The sequence below is a fragment of the Chiloscyllium punctatum genome, chromosome 13 (assembly GCF_047496795.1).
Source record: "Chiloscyllium punctatum isolate Juve2018m chromosome 13, sChiPun1.3, whole genome shotgun sequence".
In the NCBI taxonomy this organism is placed as follows: Eukaryota; Metazoa; Chordata; class Chondrichthyes; order Orectolobiformes; family Hemiscylliidae; genus Chiloscyllium; species Chiloscyllium punctatum.
In genome coordinates, this window is record NC_092751.1 from 110,170,719 (window position 1) to 110,198,575 (window position 27,857).

The window sequence follows — 27,857 nt, forward strand, 5'->3', positions numbered from 1 at the left end:
GAATCATTTTAACTTTGTTAACAGGCTTCACAATGAATTCTTTTCACCTTGTTAACTGACTTTACATACTGAATGCTTCTTCATATTGTGAAATGGCTCTGCATAGTAAATGCTTTTCCAACTTGTTAACCCATTACCCTTGCCTCCAGCACCCTCCACGCTTGTTAACTGCAAATCTTTATCTGATCCAAGACATGCTAGCTGAACCTTTTGTTTCACAAAACTCAGAACTTAACTCTTTCCGTACCAGTTTGTAACTTATACACATTCTCAGAGGCAGGTACAATAGCAACAGCTGAAAACACATTTGAATAGATATGTAGATGAGAAGGGTTTAGGAGTATGGACCAAATGTGGGCAATTCAAACTAGGTGAGTGGGCACCATGGACAGAATAGACCAATTTGTTTCCATGCTCTATTACCCTAGGACTCTGATGTTTTAAAAATATATAACCATATCTCTTTTTTGAATATATTCAGCAACTTAGTCTCCACAGCTTTCTAATTCCACAGGTTCAATATCCTTTCCTCATCTATATCCTGAACAGCCTATCCAGTATCTTGAGACCATGGCCACAGTTTAGTTTAGATTAGATTACTTACAGTGTGGAAACAGGCCCTTTGGCCTAACAAGTCCACAGTGACCCGCCGAAGCGCAACCCACCCAGACCCATTCCCCTACATTTACCCCTTCACCTAACACTACGGGCAATTTAGCATGGCCAAATCACCTAATCTGCACATTTTTGGACTGTGGGAGGAAACCGGAGCACCCAGAGGAAGCCCACGCAGACACAGGGAGAATGTGCAAACCCCACACAGTCAGTCGCCTGAGGCTGAAATTCAACCCGGGTCTCTGGTGCTGACCACTGTGCCACCGTGCCACCCACTAAGTTCTAGACTCCTTAAACCAGGACAACAGTCCCTACATCTCATCTATCCAGCCCTGTGAGAATTTTCATGTATTTAGATCAGATCCTGCCCCAGCCCACATCACTAAATTCTAGTCAAAGCAGGCCTAATCATATCAATCTCTCCTCATACGACAGTCCTATCAACCTCAACAATCACCCTTGTGAACTTTTGCTGCATTCCCTCTATGAGAGCTATATCCTTTCTTAGGTAGGCCACTGGGTCAAAATCCTGGAATTCCAAGCCCTGAGTGAACAGTGGGTCAACATACAGCACACTGATTGCAGCAGTTCAAGAAGGCAGCTCACCACCACCTTCTCGAGTGCAACTAAAGATGGGCAATATTTGCCTGTCAGCTGGCGATATGTATGCCCTATGCATAACTAAAGAGGCAAAATCTGCACAGGTATGGTCTCACCAATGCCCTGTATAAGTGCAGTAAGTCATCCTTACTTCTGATCTAGAGTCCTTTTGCAATGAAAGCAAATATATTATTTGCTTTCCCAATGTTTACGGCACCAGCCCGTAAGACCGGTGTATGCAGAGAACCGGATTCCTGTGCATTTCCATAATTACTAACATGTAATCACTTTGAAAAATGGAAGTGAAATGTAAGTATATAACTTCACATTTAACCATGTTGTACTGTATCTGACATATGTTTGTCCACTCATTCAACTTGTTAAAATTCCCCTAAAGCCTCCATGCATCTACCTCAGGATGCCAAATCCAATCCAGTTGCACCATCAACAAACCTGAAATTATTTCAAATGCTTCCCCCTCATCCAGTTCATTTTTATATATTATGAATAAGGTCCAAGCCTTTTACCTTGTGACACCCCATTTGTCACTGCCTAACACTCAGAACAAGATTCACTGATTCCCAATCTGTTTCTTGTCTGCAAACCAATTCCCAACCCAAGCCAATAAATTACCCCCAATGCCACGTGTTAATTTTGACCACTAACCTCTAATGATCGACCTCCTAAAAATTCAAATGCACCACATCCACTAGTTCAGCCGTAGCTATTCTAATAGCCCCACCCTGAAAAATCTCCATTAGGTTTATTAAACATAATTTGCCTTTCACAAACCCAGGCTGGCTTGGTCCAATCCCATTCACGAGTTACAAACATCCTGTTTTCATGTCTTTTAGAACAGACTCAAGCATGTGCCCACTAGTCTAACCAGTTTGTTTTTCTGCTTTTCTTTCCTTCTCTCTTTAAATAGTGGGATTACATTTGTTATACGTCCATCTGTAGGAAATACTCCAGCATCTGTATACTTTTGGAAAATGTTCAGAGTTACACTCCAGGAGGCTTTTCAGCCCATTGATTATGTACAGCCAAAACTATGCTAAACCCACACTAGACCCACAGCCTGGAATGTTATGACAACTCTGACTCTAAGTGTTCATCCAAGTACTTTTTGAAGCTTGAGAGGCTACCTGCCCAGCTTGAAGTGGGATTGTGGTGGTAGACAAAGAAAATTTTTAAAAAATGTAGTCCAACTTAAGTTCAAGAGTATGTCACCAATGAATGGCAACAGTATAAATGTTTCACTGTACTTTATACTGTGGGCAGCACGGTGGCAGTGGTTAGCACTGCCGCCTCACAGCGCCAGAGACCTGGGTTCAATTCCCGGCTCAGGCGACTGGCTGTGTGGAGTTTGCACATTCTCCCCGTGTCTGCGTGGGTTTCCTCCGGGTGCTCCGGTTTCCTCCCACAGTCCAAAGATGTGCAGGCCAGGTGAATTGGCCATGCTAAATTACCCATAGTGTTAGGTAAGGGGTAAGTGTATGGGTCTGGGTGGGTCGCGCTTCAGCGGGTCGGTGTGGACTTGTTGGACCGAAGGGCCTGTTTCCACACTGTAATGTATTCTAATCTAAAAAAAAAGTGATTCAATTCAATTACCCTTACAATCAATACATTCCAGACCCCAACCCACCCTCTGAAAAAAAATGATTCTCAACTCCACTCATAACCAACTGCATTTCACCTTAAAATTATACTCACTTGTTATTAACCTTTCAACTAAGAGGATTAGCTGATTTCTATCCACCCTGTCCAGGTCCCTCAATCTTATACACCTCTATCAGGTTCCCCATCAACCTTCTCTACTCCAAAGAAAACAACCCAAGTTTAACCAGCCTCTCTTCATAGCTAAAGCACTTCATCAAAGGCAAGGTTCTGGTGAATTTCTGCTGCACCGCCTTCCGTGTAATCACATCTTTCCTAAAGCGCAATGACTAGTATTGCCCGCAATACTCCAACTGTGTCTTAAATAAAATTCCACACACGTCCAACATTGCCTCCCTGCTCTTAGAATCCATGCCACGCTTGATAAAGGCATGATTTAGAGAAGCCGGTGTTGGACTAGGGTGTACAAAGTTAAAAATCACACAACACCAGGTTATAGGCCAACAGGTTTAATTGGAAGCACACTAGCTTTCGGAGCGACGCTCCTTCATCAGGTGATAGTTACTTGATAAAGGCAAGTATCTAATATGCCTTTTTAAATTAACCTGTCCTGCCACGTTCTGGAATCTGTGGACAAGCACCTACAGATCCTGCTGATACTCAGCTTCCTAGTGTCCTACCATTCATGGATATTCTCGTGTTGTTATGTCTTCCATAGACCATTATCTCTCACAAATCAGGGTTAAATTCCACCTGCCATTGATCTGCCTGTTTAACCAATCTGTTTATACGTTCCTGTAACTCAAGACCTTTGTCTTCACTGAACAACCTGACCTATTGGTCCCCACACCTCAGGAAGGACATACTGGCACTGGAACATGTCCAGCGGAGATTCACACGGATGATCCCTGGAATGACAGGTCTCGCATATGAGGAACGGCTGAGGATACTGGGATTGTATTCGTTGGAGTTTAGAAGATTAAGGGGAGACTTAATAGAGACGTACAAAATAATACATGGCTTGGAAAAGGTGGATGCTAGGAAATTGTTTCTGTTAGGCGAGGAGACTAGGACCCGTGGACACAGCCTTAGAATTAGAGGGGGTCATTTCAGAACAGAAATGCGGAGACATTTCTTCAGCCAGAGAGTGGTGGGCCTGTGGAATTCATTGCCACGGAGTGCAGTGGAAGCCGGGACGCTAAATGTCTTCAAGGCCGAGATTGATAGATTCTTGTTGTCTAGAGGAATTAAGGGCTACCGGGAGAACGCTGGTAAGTGGAGCTGAAATGCGCATCAGCCATGATTGAATGGCGGAGTGGACTCGATGGGCCGAATGGCCTTACTTCCACTCCTATGTCTTATGGTCTTAATCTTCACGTCATTTGGTCTTAATCTTCACGTCATTGGCAATGCAACCAATAATTTCTGGGTCACTTCCTTTAGTACTCAAGGAAGGTCACAAGTGCACTGGTATTAATTTTCCAAAACTTACAAGATCCTGGAAGTATCCACCAGATTGGAGAGCAGCAAACATAACCCATTTATTCAAGGAGGGAAGGGCAGAGATCACAAACTGCCGACAAATTAGTTTAACATCTATCGAGGTAAAAGCGCTAGAATCTATTATTGAGGCGGCTACAGTGGATATTCCCAAAAATTCAAAGTAATCAGGAACAATCAACATGGTTTTTTGAAAGTGTTTATCCAAACCTGTGGAAAATAATATGCTATACTGACAAAGTGGAACCTGTCGATGTACGGCATTTTCCAGAAAGCATTTGGCAAGGTACAACAAAAGTAAAAGCTTACGTTATTGGGGATAACATCCAACCACTGATGGAATATTGGCTGGCCAGCAGAAAATGAAGTATGCATAAATGCCTATTTTTCTGATTGACAGAATGATTAGTGGAGTGCCACTGGGGCCTCAACATTTTAAAATTTATATCAGTGACTTAGACGGGGATAACTACAGCCTAGTATCTAAATTTGATGACACAGAAATAGGTAGGAAAATATGTTGTGGAGAGAAAGTAAAAAGGTGCAATCTAATATAAACCGTTGAATGAGCGAATGAAAGTCTGGCAGATGAAGTACAGCATGGGAAAATATGAAATTATTTGTTCTGACAGGAAGAATAAAACAAAACAATATCACAAATAGATTTCATTAACAGAATTCAGATGTCAGCATTGCGAGCTCGGCAAGCATTTATTGCCCATCGCTAGTTAATCTCAAAAAGGCAGTGTTGAGCAGCCTCCTTCAACCGCTACCATGTAAATAGCTGGGAGGACTGCCAGGATTTTGACTCAGCAAAAGTGAAGAATCAGCAAGACAGGATGGCGAATGGCTAATAGAGGAATTTGTAGGTAATGTTCCCAAGCATCTACTTCCTTTGACTTTCTAGGCTGCAGCTGATTGGAAGATATTGTTCTAAGAAGCTCCATGAATTTAAACAGTGCGGTATACACTAGTGCAACTTGGCAGCAGTTGTGATGGGAAGGTACAAATATTGATCTGGTACCAATCTGTCATCCCGTTTACCCCTTCAGTCAAAGCAAAACGGTCAGAGACAGTGTAGTTTTACCTCCATCTTTATTCTGGGCCCTGGAGGGAGAGAGAACAATCGCCCATGTGCACAGAGACATGAGCCCATGGTCTTCTCTGGAACAGCAATTGCTCAAATGAACTATATAGTCATTTTACAGGGAGGAGCATCCAGATAACGCAACAGACATTTTGACTGGGTGATCGTTACAATCAGCAAATAACAGTAGTTCAGATTAAGCCATTTAGTGTTACACAATGAATAAGTGATTTCACATAATGAATACTTTTCACTATGTTAAACCAACCTCATATGGTGAATGCTTCCAATATTGTTAAATGGCTCTACATGAATGCCTTTTCACCTTGTTAACAAATTACCCTTGCCTCCAGCACCCCATTGTTAACTAAGTTCTTAGCTGATCTGAGTCATGCTCAGCTGAACCTCTTGTTTCACAAAACTCAGAACTTAACTCTTTCCCTGTATGCTTATATCCTATATTCGTTCTCAAATCAAGTGGGCTGCTTTGTCCTGAATAAAGCTTGAGTGTTGCTGGAGTTGCACTTATCCAGGCAAATAGGAACTATTCAATCACTCTCCTGACTTGTTCATTGCAAAAGAATTCCTAGTCTCTGGCCTGCACTACTATTTATATTTCATAATGTCATTCCCTAGCCTTCTCTCCTAACCCTGCAGGATGTTCTTTTTCAAACAGCCTAACCTTCTTTTGAGTTAAAAAAACACCAGGTTATTGTCCAACAGGTTTAATTGGAAGCACTAGCTTTTGGAACACTGCTGCTTCATCAGGTGGTTTCTTTTGAGTGCCTTAATTGAATATGTCGATACCATACATACTCAGGCAGTGCTTCCCAGACTTTAACAGCTTGGCGTATGATAAAATATTTCCTTATATCACTTTTGCTTCTTTTGTCAATACATTAAATCTGTGTCTCCTTGTTTCCATGAAAGGATCGAGACATGGGAATTACAGAAATGGCAATTCAGCCTATTGTTTATGCTTTCAGTAAGAGATAGGAAATAAGTGCTGGTTCAGCTGACAAACCACATATTCATGAATGAATTGTTTAAAAAAACTTCAATCTCATTATCCTAGCCAACAGGAATGGTATTGTTACACTAAGCAGTTAAAAATAAGTAAAGTTAATGCACACTCCCAATCTGTAAAGGAAAATAAAATCCACTCCTGCAGCTAAGAATGAAGACCCAAATAGCAGCTAACAAAGAAAAAAAACTACATACATAGTTCCCAAAAAGATATAGCAAAAATACTATTCCGAAACTGGTAAAGGAATAGAAGTACACCATTCAGTCCCCCAAGACGGCTCCACCATCCAACACGATCAAAGTGGAATTAAGACAGTACCCATCTCCCAAATGCCCAATGTGCTAAACACCTGTCTCAGTCTTAAATGCAGTTCATAATTGAACATCCACTATCCTCTGGGGTAGAGAACTCCAAAGGTTCATCATCCTCTGACTTGAGAAATTTCTTCTCAGCTCATGCCTAAAAGGGGGTTTGCTAAATTCCGGACTCCCCCTTAAGGAAAAATCTCTGTGAGCACCCCCTCAAGCCCTTTCAAAATATGTATGCCTCGATAGAATTGTTCATTCTTCACACCTTGACACCATAGATCCAATTTACTCAACCAGTCACCATTGGACAACTCTCATTTCTCACATCCAATCTTGTGAACTGTTGCTACACCTCTTCCAATGTAACAGTTACACCAACAAACGGCAGAGAGCTCCACATCTGAACTCACCAAAGCTCTGTACAATTACAGCAATACTTCCCTACTGGTAGTCCTCCCACAACCTCCTCCACTATTGGTGATTAATCTAAATCTGGGCAGTAAGTTGCAAAGTAAACTTCACGGATGATGTTCACCACAGTGCCAATTATATTCAAATTAGACCTCAAAAATATAAGAATGTGCTAATATTGTGACCAACATATATTGAATATATTCTGAATAAAGGCATGTATATTCATTTATTAAATATTGCTGCAATGTCCTTTCACACATTATTCTGCCATTGAGATTATAGAATCCCTAGAGTGTGGAAACAGGCCCTTCGGCCCAACAAGTCCACATCGACACTCCGAACAGCAACCTACCCAGACCCATTCCTCTACCCGATTATCCTTACCCTTGACCAATGCACCTAGCCTACACATCCCTGAACATTATGGGAAATTTAGCATGGACATTTCACCTAACCTGCACACCTTTGGATTGTGGGAGGGAACCGGAGCACTCGGAGGAAACCCACATAGACATGGGGAGAATGGGCAAACTCCACACAGTCACCAGAGGCTGGAATTGAACCCAGGTCCTTGGAGCTGTAAGGCAGCAGTGCTAACCACTTTGGCTTTACTAAAGTCCAAGTAAACAACATCTACTGCTCTGACCACATCCAGGCAAGTGGAGAGTGCCATCAAGAGCTGTGCCTTGCAGATGGTGGATAGCCTTTGGAGAATCAGAAGGCCAGTTATTCATGTCAGAATTCTGATCTGGACTATCTGGCTAGTCCAGATCAGTTGCCAGTCAATGATGACCCCAATATGCTGACTGTGGAAATTTTAGCAATAGGAATTCCCATATCAAAGAGAAATGGTTGGATTATCTTGTCGGAGATAGTTACTGCCTGACACTTGGGTGGCACAAATGCTATTGGCTACTGTTTAACTACCAGTTTGAGACAGCACAGTGTTATCTAGTGAAGGATGATGCGTAATAATATCTCTGAAGAGGGTGATTAGAAATTCGTCTAGATATTTCTAACACAATGTAAATTAGTTAGCAATTATCATGTCACATGTGGCAACAGCACCTTAATATACGTATGCCTTAACTGTCAGCAACCTCTGCAGTACCCAAGACTATCCAATTAGAACAGGTGAGACGAGGTGTTGTATAGGTTTCATAAACTTCCTGCTTTTAGTATTGAATCACAAGTTTTATTCACAACAAAGAGTTCTGATATTACTGTTTGCAGGTTTCTGAGATTGCAGAGTACAGATCGAGGGTGCAGAAACCTAGTAGTTGCGACACTGAACTAACAAAAATGTTCAAATGCAACATGGTCAATTGAGAAATTGAATAAACCAGGTACTTCAGAGGAAAACATCAGAAAATGGCCACTAAAAGTACAGATTGTCATATAAACTTGTTTATTAATCTCCTTCAAGTGACAGATCCGCCAATCTAACTGCTCCATACAAACTCTGTCGCCCATACAATCTAGTTGATTTTTAACCGTATATCCCAACCTCATTGGCATAATCCAGACACCAAGATTAAAGGTCACTTAAAAAAATGCCATTTAAAGCCAGGAAATGATGATTACATTCTCTTCTACTGGAGACAATCAATACCTGCTGTTGATAAGGCATGAATATTATTTGACATTTATTAACCCTGACCTAGATTTTATACATGTCTTACTGCATTTGGACCTGGACTGCTGCTTCAGTAATAATGCAATGAAAAATACACTTCCTTTGCCTCCCAACAGGCTAGTCGCGAGTGTGATTGCTCAACATGCAGGAGACATTCAACCAAGTGTGGCATCAAATAGGGAAGGGGGCGGGGAGGATGAAGGAGAGGCTGGGGTGCGAAAGGGGGAGGGGGGGGGAAAACAAGAGGGGCAATGGAGGAAGGGAAGAGAGGTGATGAAGGGGAAGGAAGGGAGTACACCCTGACTATCCTACTATTAAATATTCCCTTGTCCTTACATGTTCTAAAGTGGTCATGAATTGAAGAAAGGGAATTGGTGAATTATCTGCAAGAAAGTAAGAAAGGCAAGGTATTGACAAAAAGAGATGCTTTCCACACTCTATGGTGTAACCATTCTAAAAAGAACTGTCTATCAATTACAAGTCAATTAGTTCAGTTTCCCAAAATCAGTTGGAGGTAACTTGACCTACATCGCTGGACAATGCAAGAGGCCAAACAGGGAAGGCAGATGAACTTAGGACATGGTTAGGATCATGGCACAGTTAGGAACATGGCACTGGCATATCGTAGCAAATACAGAAACATGGCTTGGGGTGGGGGTGGGAACCAGACTGGCAGCTTAATGTCCCGGGATACAAATACCATAGGAAGGATAGAAACATAGGCAAGAGAGGGGAGGTGGAGTGGTGTTTTTGATTAGGGATAGCATTACAGCTGTACGGAGAGAGGATATTCCCAGGAATACATCCAGGGAAGTTATTTTGGTGGAACTGAGAAATAAGAAAAGGGATGGTCACCTTATTAGGATGTATTGTTGACCCCACCACTCCACCACCCCCATCCCATTATTTAAGGAAGGTGGTAAGGAAAAGCCAGGGAACAATACACCGGCGAGCCTGATGTCAGTGGTGGGCAAGTTGTTGAGGAATCCTGAGGCACAGGATTTACACTTATTTGGAAAGGCAAGGACTAAGTAGGGAGAGTCAGCGTGGCTGTGTGTGTGGGGGAAATCATGTCTCTCAAACTTGATTGAGTCTTTTGAAAAAGTAACAAAGAGGATTAATGAGGGCAGAGTGGTGGACATTATCTATATGGACTTCAGTAAAATGTTACTGGGAGACTGGTTAGAGAGAACCTCAGTTAAGGACATTTGACCTCGGACCTTTGGGTGACCATCCTCCCAAGATAAATTTTGGGACAGGCAGCAGCGAAAAGTGGCCGAGCAGAGGCTGAAAGCTAAGTTCCGTACCCATAGGGAGGGCCACAACCAGGAGCTTGGGTGCATGACCACCATTGCACTATACACACACAGTTCCAGATGCATCCTCTCACAGACTTAGACTACTTCACTCTCTCTCTCTCTCTCTCTGACACTCAACCCCCCCCCCCCCCCACCCCAGACACACACACTCCCACACTCAATTGACTTCACCGATACTGTGCATTCATAAACAGGACTGCCAAGAAATGGCTACCAAATACAAACTGAACCAAGCATATGAAATTCAGTATTTAGATTTCAAGCTTGTGCACAAAACAGGGAGAGGGGAAGTGCTGTCTTTGCTACAGATTTTCTTAGAGGTCGCATTTCAATTGTAACTATTTGGAGCAAAACAAACTCCGTACAAAAGCTGTAGCTAGGCAACCTGTAGCCGAATGTCCCTTCTATCCATTTGTCTAACAAAAGTTAACAAATCACCTCTCCAAAGAGCAGTGCTTTTCCAAAGATGATTTGACCTTTTAAAAGTAAAGTGAATCACAACTCCTTTTGATGAAAACAAAATCCACATGGTAATAAACTCTTTGCAGGAGGTACTCATGAAAAAGACAACACTCAATTTCCCCAGTTTTATTTTGCTGCTATGCTCTGAATGCCACTTGAAAACAAAGATAGGAGGAGGTCATAACACCCCGTAAGCCTGTCCCACCCTTCAATATTGCATTTTGGTAAAACAAAGTCAGGACTGGTACAATTAATGATTGGGCCCTGGGTAGTGTTGAAGAGGGTTTAGGTACATTATTGTTTGATAATTTGCGTTACAGCGAGACAGGGTGGTTCAGGTGGCATTTAGGACATTTGCCTTCATCGCTCAGACCTTCAAGTACAAGAGTTGGGATATAACGTTGAAGCTGTACAAGACGTTAGTGAGGCCTCATCTGGAGTGCTGTGTGCTGTCCTAAAATGTCTATAGAGAACTATAAAAGATGACGGACATAGATAATGGTCCCCCTCAGCACCATTCATGACCTGTCCCACCCGTCAACCTTCCTTCCCACCTATCTGCTTCACCCTCCTCTCTGACCTATCACCTTCATCCCCACCTACCTTCTCCCCAGCCCAACTCCTTTCCCATTAATCTTGCCATCCCAGAGGCTCCCAGCCTCATTCCTGAGAAACGGCCTTTGCCAGAAACTTTGATCTTCCTGCTCCCCAGATGGTGCCTGACCTGCTGTGCTTTTTTAGCACCACACTAATCTCGACTTTGTAGTTAATGAATCAGCTGAATTACTTGTTGCAGTGTGCCTAGCCTCTGTTCTATTTCTGTAGCTCCTTTATTTATATGAACAGTCCAATACAGCTTCTGATCAATCGAGCTCCAGAATGTTAAAAGTGAGGATTTCAATGATAGTAACATTGGGCAGATGGTCTCTTTTTGGAGGTGGTCATTGCCTGGATTTGTGAGGCACGATTGTTATTTGTCAGCCCAAGCTTGGATATTGCCCAGGTTTGAAAATGTGTTGCTGGAAAAGCACAGGTCAGGCAGCATCCAAGGAGCAGGCGAATCGACGTTTCGGGCATAAGCCCTTCTTCAGGAATGAGGAAAGTGTGTCCAGCAGGCTAAGATAAAAGGTAGGGAGGAGGGACTTGGGGGAGGGGTGTTGGAAATGCGATAGGTGGAAGGAGGTCAAGGTGAGGGTGATAGGCCGGAGTGGGGTGGGGGCGGAGAGGTCAGGAAGAAGATTGCAGGTTAGGAAGGCGGTGCTGAGTTCGAGGGATTTGACTGAGACAAGGTGGGGGGAGGGGAAATGAGGAAACTGGAGAAATCTGAGTTCATCCCTTGTGGTTGGAGGGTTCCTAGGCGGAAGATGAGGCGCTCTTCCTCCAACCGTCATGTTGCTATGGTCTGGCGATGAAGGAGTCCAAGGACCTGCATGTCCTTGGTGGAGTGGGAGGGTGAGTTGAAGTGTTGAGCTACGGGGTGGTTGGGTTGGTTGGTCCGGGTGTCCCAGAGGTGTTCTCTGAAACGTTCCGCAAGTAGCCGGCCTGTCTCCCCAATATTGCCCAAGTTTGGTTGCATTTGGATACGGACTGCTTCAATATCTGAGCAGTCCCAAATTATACTGAATGATGTACAATCATTGGTGACCATCTCCACTTCTGACACGTTTGAAGGTTGGGTCTGGAACATTACCCTAAGGAACTCCTGCAGAGATCACTGATCTCTAACAACCACAATCATGTGCCTGGTATGATTCCAGTGGAAAGTTCATTTCCAACCAGTGGAGTGTTTGCCCCCCCGATATCTCAGCTGGTAGGGGAATGGTTCACATACATTCAGCATCACTCTGTATTGCAAACCAGCAAATCCCGGGTTGATGGTCTGGCTATTTGGCTATTGCCTCCTCCTCTGCACCTTTCTAACTCAGGTCTTCAGCACCTTGCCTTTCTCTTCCTTTACCAGTTATTGCCATCTTCCAAACTCCCTCCTTAACTTGCTTAGTCTCTTATTCATTCCATCTAACTCAGCTGCAGAAGCTTTCCTAAAATCCCTTCACAAGTAAGCTTTCCTCCCCAGGTTTCCACCATGATGGAGTGCAACTGCACCTTTGCAAATGCTAACGTGGGATCTTTCAGAGTTATTCCCATTTCTGGGCCAACTTCCAATAAAACAGATTAGCCGTTACTCCTTGTTACTTGAGTTTTTGACTGTTTGCAACTTTCTACAGTTTCAATTTGCAGTTGAGTCAGGAAAAAGGGGGCTCAAATTCAGAGGTTAAAAGTAGAACTAAAGTGAGAGAAACGTCTTCAGACAGCCAATTGTTTGGGCTAGTGATTGACCCAGTTTCTGCCACAATGCTCAGTATGAGGTAGGTGGTAGATGAAGGGACAATAAACAAGCCTGAGGATGAACAGAAGCATCAGCTGGTTGAGTTGAACAGGTTATATTTCACATATTTAAACACCTGTTTGCATGTGAAGGAAGAAAGAGATACTATTCCCTGTTAGTGGAGATACAAATTTACCACATGACTGTTTGATATCATATTTTGATGCACATTCGCATATTATCTGTATATATGAATAGCTTTCCCTTCTGCTGTTTTAAAAAAAAAAAGAGATTCAAATTACTCACCTATTAACCCTGTGGCATCGTGTCCTATAGCACAATCAATGCACTACATTTCATAGTTTTCCAAATGACAGAATACAACACACAAATAGAAGCTGAACAGCAACACAGAAGAGGTTACTAAGCCTGTCAAATGCAGCATCAGCTGATAAAGACACTTTACATGGAACCAGCACTCAGCAGATTCAGCGATGCAATGGGTGGCTTGAAAGATCAGCAGAACACAAAGATGTTTTGCCTGTAAGCTATTAGCTGCAATACAGCAACTACAGTTACGTAACAAATTTCTGTATGATAGCGTTGTCCTGTTCCCCCCCTGTACCTCCCCCCCCCCCCCCCCCCCCACCACGTCAAAGCAAACCACTCAGACTCAGTAGAGTTTTATCTCTATCTTTATCTTGAGTCCTGAAGGTGGGGGGGGAGCGCGCGAGAGAGCGAGCGCGAGCAAGTGGTCTTCTCTGGAATAGTAGTTCCTTGACGAATTATATAATTATTTTAGAGGAAGGAGCATCCAGATAAGGCAACATACATATTGATTGGGTGATCATTACACAATGAATGTTCTTAACCTTAACTGGCTTCACATACGACTACTTTTCACCTCGTTACACTGACCTTACATACGAATGCTTCCAATACTGTTAAATGGCTCTACATAATGAATGCTTTTGCACCTTGGTTACCTTTGCCTCCAGCACCCAATTGTTAACTGCAAGTTCTTAACTAATCTGAGTCATGCTCAGCTGAACCTCTTGCTTCATAAAACTCAGAACTTAACTCTTTTCCCTGCCTGCTTATACCCTATACACGTTCTCACCAGTACTCATTCTCCATAGATTGAAGCAAAGTACCCTATTCACCCTTGAGCAGTATTTTGTTCCTTATTGACACTACTCCAATCTGGTTAGATTGGATTCCCTACAGAATGGAAACAAGCCCACACTGACCCTCTGATGAGTAAGTCATCCTGACACATTCCCCTACCCTATATTTACCCCTGGCTAATGCACCTTGCACTAGAGGTAATTTAGCATGGCCAGTCCACCCTAACCTGCACATTTTTGGACTGTGGGAATAAACCAGAGCACCCGGAAGAAGCCCATACAGACATGGGAAGAATGTGCAAACTCTACACAGACAGTTGCCCAAGATGGGAATTGAATCCTGGTCCCTGGCACTGAGGCAGCGTACGGTCCCAGTTCTAGAAAAAAAATCCATGATATCTATTTAGGTTTACATTTCACTAACCCAATGGGATGGCGAACTCAGAATGTAACTTAGTCACAATATTTAAACATTCGGATTTGCAATAGAACTCACAATTAATCATAAATTTTTTGTCATTGTAAAACTAATTTAATCAGTCCTCACATTTCTACCATTTCAAAGTAAAGAATCTTCAACCTTCTCAGCATCCTTCCCAAGACAGCAATTTTTCTTTGAACACTGGTGAAAGGAATGTTTGCTGCTCAGGACTATCAGGCCAATCAATGCCTGGAGTTAGCATTACATCTAGTTATACGTGATGCAGAAGCTGCCACACAATATTTTGTAAGCTTCAAGTGCAGAGCACACTGATTTCACTCCCAGGTTCCCAATTATCCTTCAAATAATTCCATTCCTGCAAAGCACTTATAAAGCTGTCAATGTACAGTTTTCTCACATTCCTGATTTCATCAAATAAAATAAAACCATCCATGCTTTACACCCTGCCTGTAGAACTTTTCATAAAACAGCACTGGAGCAGTTTTACACATATAACATACACATAGAGCACCAATAGTCCATTCACAAGGCAATTTAAAACCATCCCCTCAGTCCAATTCCAAATCCATACACCTTTCTCACCAAAATGTTTAAAATTCCTGGTCATACAGAGAAACTTAGAAAATAGGAACAGGAGTAGGCCATTCCGGCCACCAAGTCCTCTCTGGTATTAAACATGATCATGCTGATCCTCTATCCCAAAACCATAATCCTGTTTTCTATCCCCATATTCCTTGACAAGTTTAGCTTCTCAAAATCCATTTTATCCCAAAATATATTTATTCATTTATCAGCCTGGCTTCCACAGCTCTCGGCTGTAGAGACTTCTACAGGTTCACGATCCCTGGAGTTAAGTGATTTCTCCCATTTCAATCTCAAATGACTGACTGTGCATACCAAGACTGTGATCCCTTGTTCTGAACCAACTGGCCTGGGGAACTGCCATGTCTGCATCCAGTTTATCCAGCCTTGACAGAATTTTATATTTCTCAATGAGATCCCCACTCACGCTTCGAAGCTCCAGTGAATAGGAGATAATTATGACTACAGATGCTAGAGAGTCAGAGTACATAGTGTGGCGGTGGAAAAAGCACATCAGGTCAGGCAGCATTTGAGGAGTAGCAGAGTCAATGTTTTGGGGCAGGACCCTTCATCCTGATGTTTACACTATATTCTGCCACTGTGTTTTCCTTACCAAAATGGACAACTTATCAGCTATATAATGCTGCATCAGCCACATTTTCCCACTCATTCAGCTAAATCACAAAAGTCTATAAATGTCCTCATCACCACTCTCCCACAGTTTTGAGTAGCTAGCAAACTTGTAAATATTACATTTGATTCCCTCATTCAAATAGCTTATATATAATGTGAAGAGCCTTCTAGTAAGGCATATAAAAATAGCAATATTAGTGATTTCAACGACTCCAATATTAATTAAAATAATCATTGTATAGAGAGTTTAGAGGGGGGCAGATTTCTCGAAATGTATACTGAAGAGCTTTTTATATCATTTCTGACAGATAAGAGCAGGAAGGTTAAATTGAAGCCACCCAGATCTTTGGTTAAGCCACAGCAGAAGCACTGTGTGAAGCTCCTGTCATCATACTATAGGAAGGATGGGATTGCACAGGATTGGGGTGGAGAGGAGATCCACCAGAATGTTGCCTGGGATAGAGTGCTTTTGCTATGAAGACAGGATGGATAAGCTTGGTTGTTTTCTTTGCAGCAGAGAAGGTTGAGCGGGAACTTGATGAAGATGTGTAATATTATGACAGGCATGGTCAGGGTGTTCATGCAGCTGTGCCTCTTAGTCAAGAACAAGGGGTCACACTTTAAAATTAAAGACAGAGGTCGAGAGGAAAATGTTATCACCCAGAGGGTGGCGAGGGTATGGAATGCACTGTCCAGGAGGGTGCTTGAGCCTGATAAACACACAATACTTGACAAAATTTTTGTCAAAGAGTTTTGGCAAAGGGTCAATTAGACTCAAAACGTCAGCTCTTTTCTCTCCTTACAGCTGCTGCCAGACCTGCTGAGATTTTCCAGCATTTTCTCTTTTGGTTTCACAATCCTCGATTTGCTCATCTATTTTACTACCTATATCTTCAAAAAATTCAAATAGGTTTGTCAAGCATTATGGCCCTTTCATAAAACCATCCTTAATGACTACTGATGTCAGGCTAACCAGACTGTAATGCCCAGTCTCCTTCCTCCCACCCATTTTGTTTAAAAAAGTTTACATTTACCACCCTCCAACCTGATGGGACGCTAAAATCTACAGAATTTTCAAATGATAAATGAACACATCCTCTATTATCATCATTACCTTCTTTAGAACGCTGCTTTCAGCCCCATTAAATTTCTTCAGCTCTAAACACTTCTTTAAACTAATACTCCAGATTCTCACAACTCTTCCTTTGGTCAGTGGTTGCCCATCAATTCCTCAAGGCTGTCCAAATAAGCAGCACCATACAAAGCCATACAGTCTTCTAAGATTCAGACTGTCAAAATCAACTGAATACCTGTACTTCAGGGGTTATATTATAAGGAGAAATTATACAAATTATTCCTGTTTTCTCAAGAAGTTAGATGGTTAAGGACCATCTGCTCAAGGTCTTCAGGAAAAGACATGGCAGATAAACTATTTGCACTGCTTGGGGACTTTAAAACTAGGGGGAAATGGTCTCACAATTAGGGCCATTCAGGAAAAATGTTTGGAAGCACTTCTACACTCAGAGGGCAACAGATATTTGAAATTCTTTTCAACAAATGACAATGGATGCTGGAACAGTTGTTAACTTAAAACTGTTTTGTTAAGCAAAGGTGTTAAGGGATATGGGCCAAAGGCAAGAATAGGAGTTAGGCCATATATCAGCCATGATCATTAACGGGGGAACAGACTGGAGGATCCGAATGGCCTATTCCTGTTTCTAAGCTCTAACTCTCAATTTTGAGGTGAAGCAAGGCTCTTGCAGATATAATCTGATATTTTCAAAATTCTGTATGTTAATTGCTGAAATTGCAATGACAAATCTATTTGCATCAGTTACAGGCAGGATAAATAGTCTCCCTTAACAAGCAATAGGAAACTCCAATAAGACAGTGACCACCACAAAAAACATGTGGTGTCTGAAAGTACCAGCTCAAAGTAAAAAGACCAGCAAAATTACAGCTTACTGGAGATCACACAACTTGACCAATGAACCAATGACACTGGTAGAGAAACTAAGTAAATTCTTATTGTGCTCTGAAGGAGTGTCACTAAATAAAATATGAACTGTTTTCTTTCCACGGATACTACCAGACCTGTTGAGTTTTTTCAGCAGTTTCTAACTTTTCTTTAAAACTTATTTGGTGTACTTGCAGGACAGAGGTTAGTTAAAAAATTGCCTTATACAGAGTCTTCTACTGAAGGAGGACCCATATGCAGTTTTGCGTATTTGACAAGAACCAAAATCATACAAGTTGTATAATAACCATCGCTGGTCAACTGAACTTTATCATAAACAGATTCCACTGAAATAGCACTTAACCATAGCCACAACAGATTAACAAAATGCTGCATTCTCAAAATCTATGAACGCATAAAGATTTGAAATTGTAAACCATCACAACACAGGCTCAAGGTGGATTGATTGTTTCACTTAGGACAGCAGCCATAGATGAATGGAATAACTATCTGACAGGCAGGCATACCTAACTCGAACAAAATCAAATTCTTGATTTCTTTAAAACATTGACTTGTAATGAAATTATGGAACCGGTTAAGAATAATAACTCCATAGCATCTGATGGGAGGCAATGACCTAGCGACATAGTTGCTGGACTAGTAATCAAAAACCCAGGCCCTGCTCTGGGAACATGGAGTCAAATCCTACCACTGAAATAGGGAAATTGGAATTCAACACAAATCTGGAATGAAATATCTAATGATGACACCATTGTCATTCATCTTCAAAACCTGTTTCATGCATCCTTTAGGAGAGGAATAGTTAACTGGTCTGACCTAAAATGTGACACCACAATGTACTGAATTCTCAATTGCCCTCTGAAATAGCTTAGCAAGCCACTTAGCTAAAAATGTCTCAAAAACAAAATTTTACACACCACATGGCATCAACTAAGGCACCATAAACAACAGCAATGCCCCAGAATCATCATCAATCCTGGCTATGTCCTGAACCACAAGCAGGACAAATGCAGAGATGGCATGTGGTCAGGTAGAAGCTACCCTGGAGTCCTCAACATTGACATCAGACCTCCATGGCCTCAGATTAAAGATAGGTAAGCCTCTGACTAACTATCCACTTCCTCATCTCCATATTAAAGACCACCAAGAGCAAGCATGGAGGATGTCAAGGGCACAAAACATCCTCTGGATTGGGAACTTCAATCTCCATCAGCAAGAGTGGTTCAACAACAACAGATTGTGACATCCCCAAAGCAAGTAACTCCAGGACTGGGTCTACAGCAAATAGCAAGATAAGCAAAAGAGAAAAACAGTTAGCACATCCTTAATCTGCCTACTGCAGACATATAGCTATATGACAGCATTGATATTAACGACCACCGTACAACCAATTTGGCAAAAGAAGTCCTGCCCGAAAGTCCCACATACTCTCCATGCAGTTGTGTGGCACTATGACTGCTAAATGGGATAGATTTTGCCCAGATCTAATAGCTCAAGACTGGGTATCCACAAGGCACTGTCAGCCACCACCTGATTGCGTGCCAGCAAGTGTGCAACCTCAAGGCCTGGTATAAGCCACACTGTATAATCACTATCAAGCTAAGAAATCAACTCTGACTCAATGAAGAATTGATGGCGAGCATGCCAGAAGCTTTACCACAGGTTATAAAACAGGAGTACCATACCAAACATAATCAGAAAGTGATAGACAGGAATAAACAATTCCATAACCAACTTCAGATTACTCAAATCTAATTTGGCAGTTCTGATATATCTAGTTATGGACGGTGACGGGCAATTAAACAACTTACTGGAGGACTCAGCTCCCCAAGTATCCCCATCCACAATGCTTGGGAAGCACAGAACATCACTGCAAAAAGATGACGCTGAAGCATTTGCAACAATCTTCAATCAGAAGTGCTGAATGAATGATCCCCCTCAGTTTCCTTCAGCAGTCCCAGGAGTACATACAAACTTGATATCAAGAAATGGTTGGAGGAATGGAGACTGAAATGTCTATGGACCTTAACACTCCAACAACAACATTGATCCCTGGTCAGAAAATGGACAAGAGGTGGATTCCACAGGTATGGGGAGAGTCACTACACTTGATATGAAGGCCAAACTTGATTGCGTGGCATTCAGTAGCCCTGGCGAAACTACAATCAATAGTAACATCAGGGAGGCAATGGTCTAGACTTATCACTTGACTATTAATTCAGAAACTCAGCTAATGTTCCGGGATCCAGGTTCGAATGCTACCACAGATGATGGAATTTGAACTAAATCAATGAAAGCTTGAATTAAGAATCTACTGAAGACCATGAAATCATAGTTGATTGTCAGAAAAACCGATCTGGTTTACTAATTTCCTTCAATGAAGGAAACCTGCCATCTTCGCCCACAGCAATGTTTTACATTCAGTTGGCCTGTAAAACTGCCGAGCAAGCCAGTTATACCAATTGCTACAAAGTCTTGAAGAAATGAAACCAGACAGATCACCTGGCATAGACCTAGGCACCAGAAAAGACAATGGCAAAAACAGCCTCCTTCCTAATATCTGGGGTTAGTGCCAAACTTGGAAGAGCGGTCTCACAGACTAGTGAAGCAACAGCCTGACATTGTACGGGATGATTCCGTGAATATGACCATGACCCAGACACCATCACCATCTCTGCAAGTCCTGTCCCACCAGGTGTGGCGACAGTGATACACAGTTGGAAGGAGTCCCCTGTGACTCAATATTGACTCTGGACACCATGAAACTTATGGCTTCAGGTCAAACATGAGTACGAAGACCTCATGCTGATTACGTAACATTCTCCCTCAGCTAATAAATCAGTACTCGGTTCAAAGCTTGGGAGAAGATTTATAGCTCGGGTGCTCGTTGTTGTGGTTCTGTTCGCCGAGCTGGGAATTTGTCTTGCAAACGTTTTGTCCCCTGTCTAGGTGACAGCCTCAGTGCTTGGGAGCCTCCTGTGAAGCGCTTCTGTGATGTTTCCTCCGGCATTTATAGTGGCTTGTCTCTGCCGCTTCCGGTTGTCAGTTCCAGCTGTCCGCTGCAGTGGCTGGTATATTGGGTCCAGGTCGATGTGTTTGTTGATACAAATTCCCAGCTCGGCGAACAGAACCACAACAGTACTCTGTGTTAAACAGATGTTGGAGAAAGCACACAAGGGTGACAAGGGCACAAATTATATTTTGGGAGGGGAATTTCAATGTCCACCACCAAAAGGTGGCTTGGCAGCAGCACTACTGATCGAGCTGGTCAGGTCCTAAACGACAGAGCTGCTAGTCTGAGGGACCCACCAAGAGGAAGAAACACTTGACCTCATCCCTACCAACCTGCAGATGCATCTGTTCATGACAGCATCAGTAACAATGAGCACCACACAGTCCTTGCCTTATAAAATTAACACATGATCCACTGCCATTTGTTGAAGATAATTCTAAATATCTACCATCCTTTGTGTGTAGAAGTGCTTCCTAACATCTCTTCGAAATTGTCTGGCACTAATTCAGAGACCATGACCCATGGCTTTATAATTTCAGAAGAAATAGTTTATCTTTATCTACCCTGTTAATATCTTGAAGACTTAGATCAGATAATCCCTAGAGCAGCCTACTTGTTTGTGATTTTTGTTTGTAACATAGACCATACACAAGGTGTAACCCAAAGCATCTCCAAAGGCAACTTCCAAACCTGCCAACAATTCTATCAGCAGGACAAGAGGTGCAGGTTCATGGTAACACAACAACCTGGGACTCCATCCAACATATCCACCATCCTGACTTGGAAATACATCACTGTTCCTTCAGTGCCACTAGGTAGAAATCCTAGAAGTTTGTTCCTAAGATTGAGGGCATACCTGTACCCACCACCCTCAGACTGAACCAGCTCACTCCCAATTCTGCCACCAAGACCAAATAAGATTGAAAGACTTCCTTTTTCATTCAGGCCAGTTTTAATATTGTGTGCAATTGTAACACATTCTACTTATTGAGTAGAAAGAGGTGAAACAGAAAACAGACTCACCCAGATAGTTCAAGTTGCTGTCAGATTCTGGTATTTCCTCTGGGAACACTGAAGACAAGGCCAGAGCACTGCATGCACCTTTTTCATGCAGAACATCACCCAATGGTGCCAACTTGCTGCACATAATTGCATCCCTGCTGACAGGTCGATTAACCACACTGTTGACCTCAAGCAGTGAAGCTGCATTGTCCCCATCCCCCAGTTTCAAAGGCTCTGTCGACGGAGGCCCTTTGTTTGAAATTGGATTCCGGGATGACACAGGGAGAGAGTCATCGTCACTGTCGAACCCAAAAGGATCTTCCAACTGTTCATCTTCTAGCTTCTGCCGTTTAGGCTGTTCCATTGGCTCTGGTTTGAGGTTGGGTCTCTTCTGGCTCAGCTGAGCCTTGAAAGTGCTTTCCCCCCATTTCGTGCTTATTTTTGCTCGCTTACCAGAAAACACTTCATCAAACTTAGAGTTGCTCGCACTCCCTTTCTTACTGTAGGTTTTCCCATATCTTGATGTCATGTTGACACCTCTTTCATATTCCCTGCCAATACAAAATTCAAACAAATTTTTAAAATTACATACAGCTAGATCTTCCATTCTAATTTTATGTCATTTAAGTAGTACAATAATTTGACTTTACAGGTTCAGAAAGTCCCATTTTTGGGCTAGACCCAAATAAATGCTTGGACCTACAGTGTACTGTGCATTTCCTGCATCAACAAATCTCAACACATCACCCTGTGTTGAATTGTTGGCAATTCTGAGTAAAACATGTAGCCTACACGAACCACAAAGAGTGGAAATCTGGAACATTTTCAAAACAATAGCTCAGAACCTCTGAAGCTAAATTGATGTTGTTTGGTCATAATATCAAAGAATTGGACAGATCAAATTAAGATACCAATCAGCCATAGTTTTACAAAATAACAGGCTCAAAATGCTGAGCAGCCTGCACCTATTCCTATTCTCGTCTCTATAAGCATTCCCAATGGTTATTCCATTCTAGTCTGTGCAGCCGGAGTTTGAGAACTCAGCTTCAAATCAGACAAAAACATCAACACATTTAGAGGTTTAAGAAAGAATCCTGGCTATTATGAACATAAGTAATGTCTACAATTTGTTGAGATGAAGCCGACCCCAAGGCTTGACAAATTCAGTTAACACCCATGTTGAAATGTACAAAATTAAAAAGCACAATACCAGGTTATAGTCCAACAGGTTTATTTGGAAGCACTAGCTTTCGGAGCATTGCTCCTTCAACAGGTGGTTGTGGAGTATAAGATCGTACGACAAAATTTATAGCATAAGTTTCCAATGTGATGTAACTGAAATCATATATTGAAAAAGACCTAGATGGCTTCTTAAGTCTGTCGTTGTTAGGAATGACCATGTTGGTTTCAGTTCTTTCATATATAAATCACAAAAAAACTTTTTTAAAAGTAACATTCTCAAGTGAACATTAACAATTGGTGTCACGTTGGTCAGACAATGCATATGAAAGAACTAAAACCAACAGTTTCAGTTACATCACACTGTAAACTTTTGCTATAAATTTGTGTCTTACGATCTTATACTCCACAACCACCTGATGAAGGAGCAGCACTCCGAAAGCTAATGCTTCCAATTAAACCTGTTGAACTATAACCTGTTGTTGTGTGATTTTTAATTTTGTACACCTCAGTCCAATACCAGCATCTCCAAATCATTGAAATGTAGGTAGTATTACATATGAACACAGCACCAAGGAGTTGTTTCTACATAGCAATGACAGCATCAGACTCATGTGACAAATTTTACATTTTTTTTTAAAGTCTGTATCTTAGCTGTTAAAAACAGAATTTCAGATAGTTTTTTCACCCTCAGTACCACTCCACTAATCAGTGGATCCCCATTGTAAGCATTAAAAAGCAACATGGTGAGAGCTCATTCAACAAAATAATCAACACCAACCAAACATTTTACCAGATTTGTTTAACAGACTTCCATAATAAGCTCTAATGTAATTTAGTGGTGGGGGGAAAAAAAAGAGAGAACTTGGAGCAGCACCTTGCAAGTAGCTTATGGGTTCCACCTAAACATAGCATATCCCGCAGGCAAGATAAGTGAAGTCACCCCAGCTACCTAGACTGCTGGTTTCCAACGCAGAGTGACAACACTGGTATGCGGTCAATTCCTGCACTGATTGAGGCTACCATGAAGGCCTCTCCTTCTCAACTGTGCCTAAGGCGTGGTGGCTGCACCAACAGTTCACTCTGAGAAAAATGCCCTCTGGGACTATGACGACTTTACCTTTTTCACTAAACTTCATCGGAGAGATGTCGTAAAAGCAAAATAGCCACAAAAATTCCACCATCCAAAGATAGTGCAGATATAAAATCCAACATAGAATCATGTTACATGTACCATTTAACAGGAAAAAACTGCAGCTGAATTAGGCCAGCAAGCCCCTCGAGTCCATTCTGTCACATAATTAGACTACGGATGATCTGCACCTTAACTCCATTTACTCACCTACAAAATGCATCCTTGATACCTTTTAAACAAAAATTTAGCCATGTCAATCCTGAAATTTTCAAGTGACCATCAGTCTTTCAGGGAAGCAGTTTCCAGTCCTCCAAAACGCTTCTTCATTGTACATCAAAACAGACTGGCTCTAAGCAAAATTTCTCCAAAGGAGAATAAAATAATCAGACTAGCAGTTGAGAAAATTTGTAGCTCAGGTTGAGGTTCTGGACATAGGTTTGCTCGCTGGGCTGGAATAAAAACGAACATTCTAGCTCATCAAGCAAACCTACATCCAGAATAATAAAACTCATGAGGATGCTCCAGAACAGCTTCCATAACATCCGACAGTTTGAGGGAGGCATCACATGGCCTGCTTAACTTAGCACCATTAACACAAAGATTTTAAACGAAACATCACCAGACAGAATTTTCAAATAGAATTCTCCCAAAATCACAGGCCAGAATACGAAAGTGCAGCACTACCTCCTAAATACTTGAAAAATTCTTTACTCGTTTTGATGCCAAATTCCCAACACTTTCTCAGTTTTCGTATGAAAGATCTGTACTGGAGTATGGCTTGAAATTAAAGTTCCTTGAACATTCAAAAGGTTTTGCTGATTTCTGAGGAATATTCAGAAAAGCCCAGCCAGCACTGTACAATTGTATTAAATGCAGATTAGAATTTCAAAAGATAAATTTGACATGACAGTAGCCATCTGTAAGCTGTTCAGGGTAACAATGGTAAGCTTACTCATGAACCAGTTTGGTTTTCAACAACCTTCAGCACTGGTCATTACAATTCTGCTTGAGCATATTAACTCTATTTATTAATTACTGTAAATTAAGTAGTTTACTAAAAGTAAAAGCCCTGGCTTAAGATTGTGTCAAACTGTTACTTTAATAGCAGGTAGAAACTGACCCCACCATTAATGATGAGAAGGGCACAATTGACAGCAACCAGAATGGACACAGAATAATAGCCTGGCAGCACCAGGACTAACTAGTACAAACACAGGAAACACAAGCAGTAGCTCAATCAACCTGTAAAGACTGCTCTAACATTTGGTATGATCTATGGCAACTTTGCCTCCCCATCCCTTAGTCCCCAATCTCACATCTTCATCCACCCCTCCTAATCACATTTCTTCCTCTCTCCCTTCATTACATCCTCCCACATCCCAACATCTTCCTCACTCATCTCCCTGTCTGTCACACTATCCCCCTCAAATCACTCTTCCTCCCAATGCCCCCTCCACTCCTCAGCCTTGCTCACTCCTTCCACCACTGTCATTCACCTTCCAACTCACACTCCCTCAACTACCCTAATACTTCTCCCTCACTTCCTCTCCACCCCACTCCCTCCCAGACCCTCCCTCTGTCTCATTACCCCCCACCTCTCCCCTACCCCCATCTCTCCCTAGCTCAGACTCACTCCCTGTCCATCTCATTCCTGTCAGTCTCTGTCACATCTTTCTCTCCGTGTTTCTCTCCCTGTTTCCACCTCGTGTTCAGTCTCTCCCATTTCTCGCTCCAGGCCTGACTCTCTCACTGTCTAATGCCTGACCTCTCCCTCTCCCTCCGCTCCCCGCTCTGACATGGGGATCTCTCTCACCGCCTTCCCCTCTCTCTCCCTCTCCCTCTCCCTGGTGTCTCCCTCCCTCCCTCCCTCTCCCTCCCTCTCCCCGATCACTCTCCAGTCCCTGATTCCTCTCCCTGTTTTTATTTGCCCCTCTCACCTCTCCCCGGTGTCTCTCCCCCTCTCTCCTCCTCCCCCTCTCCCTCCCCCTCCCTCTCTCTCTCCCTCTCCCTGGTCTCTCTCCCTCCCTCCCCCTCTCCTCCTCCCCCTCTCTCTCTCTCTCTCTCTCCCCCTCCCTCCCTCCCCTCTCCTCTCCTCCTCCCCCTCTCCCTCCCCCTCCCTCTCTCTCTCCCTCTCCCTGGTGTCTCCCCCTCCCTCCCCCTCTCCTTCTCCTCCTCCCCCTCTCTCTCTCTCTCTCCCCCTCCCTCCCTCCCTCCCTCTCCTCTCCTCTCCTCCTCCCCCTCTCCCTCCCCCTCCCTCTCCCTCTCCCTCTCCCTCTCCCTGGTCTCTCCCTCTCCCTCTCCCTGGTCTCTCCCTCTCCCTCTCCCTGGTGTCTCCCTCTCCCTCTCCCTGGTGTCTCCCTCTCCCTCTCCCTGGTGTCTCCCCCTCCCTCCCCCTCTCCTTCTCCTTCTCCTCCTCCCCCTCTCTCTCTCTCCCCCTCTCTCTCTCTCTCCCCCTCTCTCTCTCTCTCCCCCTCTCTCCCTCTCCCTCTCCCTGGCCTCTCTCTCTCTCTCTCTCTCTCTCTCCCCCTCTCGCCCTCTCTCTCCAGTCCCTGATTCCTCTCCCTGTTTTTATTTGCCCCTCTCTCTCTCCCCGGTGTCTCTCCCCCTCTCTCCTCCTCCCCCCCTCCCTCTCTCTCTCCCTCTCCCTGGCCTCTCTCTCTCTCTCTCTCTCCCCCCCTCTCTCCCTCTCTCTCCAGTCCCTGATTCCTCTCCCTGTTTTTATTTGCCCCTCTCACCTCTCTCCGGTCTCCCTCTCTGGTCTATCTCTCTCTGGTCTCTCTCCGGTTTCTCTTTCGCTGCCTCTCGGTCCCGCTCGCGCCTCTAACAGAAAAAACACCTCAGCGCCATAACCGCCCGGTCACCTGACCGCCCGCGCTCCAATCCGCGACGCTGTTACTGCCCCCGTGACACACAGCCCTGACGCCCGAGCTCATTGGTGCGCCCGTGCGCAACTTCAGCCAATTACACAACGCCTGCTGGGGAGTGTCGCAAAGTGCCGCACGGCGCGGCGCGCAGCCTGCTGGGAGTTGCAGTGTCAGTTTGCCGAATATTAAACTCAAACGGAGAATAAACTGCGTTTATAAACGGGATAGAGCGCGCGGAAGGCGGGAAGTTCAAATCCTGGTCAAAAGAAGAAAGCGCGGTGCGTGGTCGCTGCTGGGAAATGTAGTCCGCACGGTGCAACGGCCAGTTCCGTTTCCGGGTCGCAGCCAATTAGAGCCGGCCCCGTGAAATGGGGACCAATCGGAAGAGCGCGTATGACACGTGACCTCTACCAGCGGCTCCCTCTGGGAGATGTAGTACTGCCGTAAAGTGGTCACGTGGGGCCGCAGGGCCTCCTGGGGGATGGAGTCATGCCCGAGTTAACCTTGACCCGGATCTGGAGCTGCAGGCCCTTCCCCGGTCACACCGCGCTGGCCTCCCTCGGGGGGGTTGGGCTGAATGGCCTCCCTTTGCTGTCAGCCTCAGGCTCGATAGTAAACTCAAACCCACTGACCCCCAGCTCGGTCTTTAAGGAGGTTCGAGCCGCCTCTGACTGTGTCTAAATCAGGAAACACCCACAGAATAAACTGCTTCATTTCTGCTTTAAATGGGAAATCCCTGACTTTTAAACATTTTTCCGATTTCAAAATAAAAAAAGCAGCTCAAGGCTATTCACAGCATAGATTTAAAGTCCTCCAGATTTAAATGTAGCTTTTAAATCACTAAAAACCAACTTATGCACTAACAAGGCTATGTGAAGAGATCAGTGTATTTTGAAATTTTCTTTTTCTAAGTCAATACCAAAGCAGAGGGAAGGGCCTGTGATGTGACAGGAACAGGAGAAGGTCATTCAGCCCATTGATCCTATCCTGC

At 43.4% G+C, this 27,857-nt stretch overlaps 1 protein-coding gene across 2 annotated transcripts in view; it reads right to left on the reverse strand.

Annotated features, from left to right (window-relative positions):
* The window catches only part of LOC140484768 (wings apart-like protein homolog), a 212,149-nt gene extending 185,269 nt beyond the window's left edge, over positions 1–26,880 (reverse strand). Inside the window, exons 1-3 of one of the 2 annotated variants that reach the window (XM_072583592.1) lie at positions 26,738–26,874; positions 24,210–24,364; positions 21,710–22,239 (exon numbers count right to left, since the gene is read on the reverse strand). In XM_072583592.1, the coding sequence (XP_072439693.1) occupies positions 21,710–22,217 (508 nt within the window). In that variant the 5' untranslated portion in view covers positions 22,218–22,239; positions 24,210–24,364; positions 26,738–26,874. Of the gene's footprint in view, positions 1–21,709; positions 22,240–24,209; positions 24,365–26,737 lie in introns of both variants that reach the window. The other variant, XM_072583591.1, reaches the window with a different exon arrangement.
* Positions 26,881–27,857: the final 977 nt, after the last annotated feature.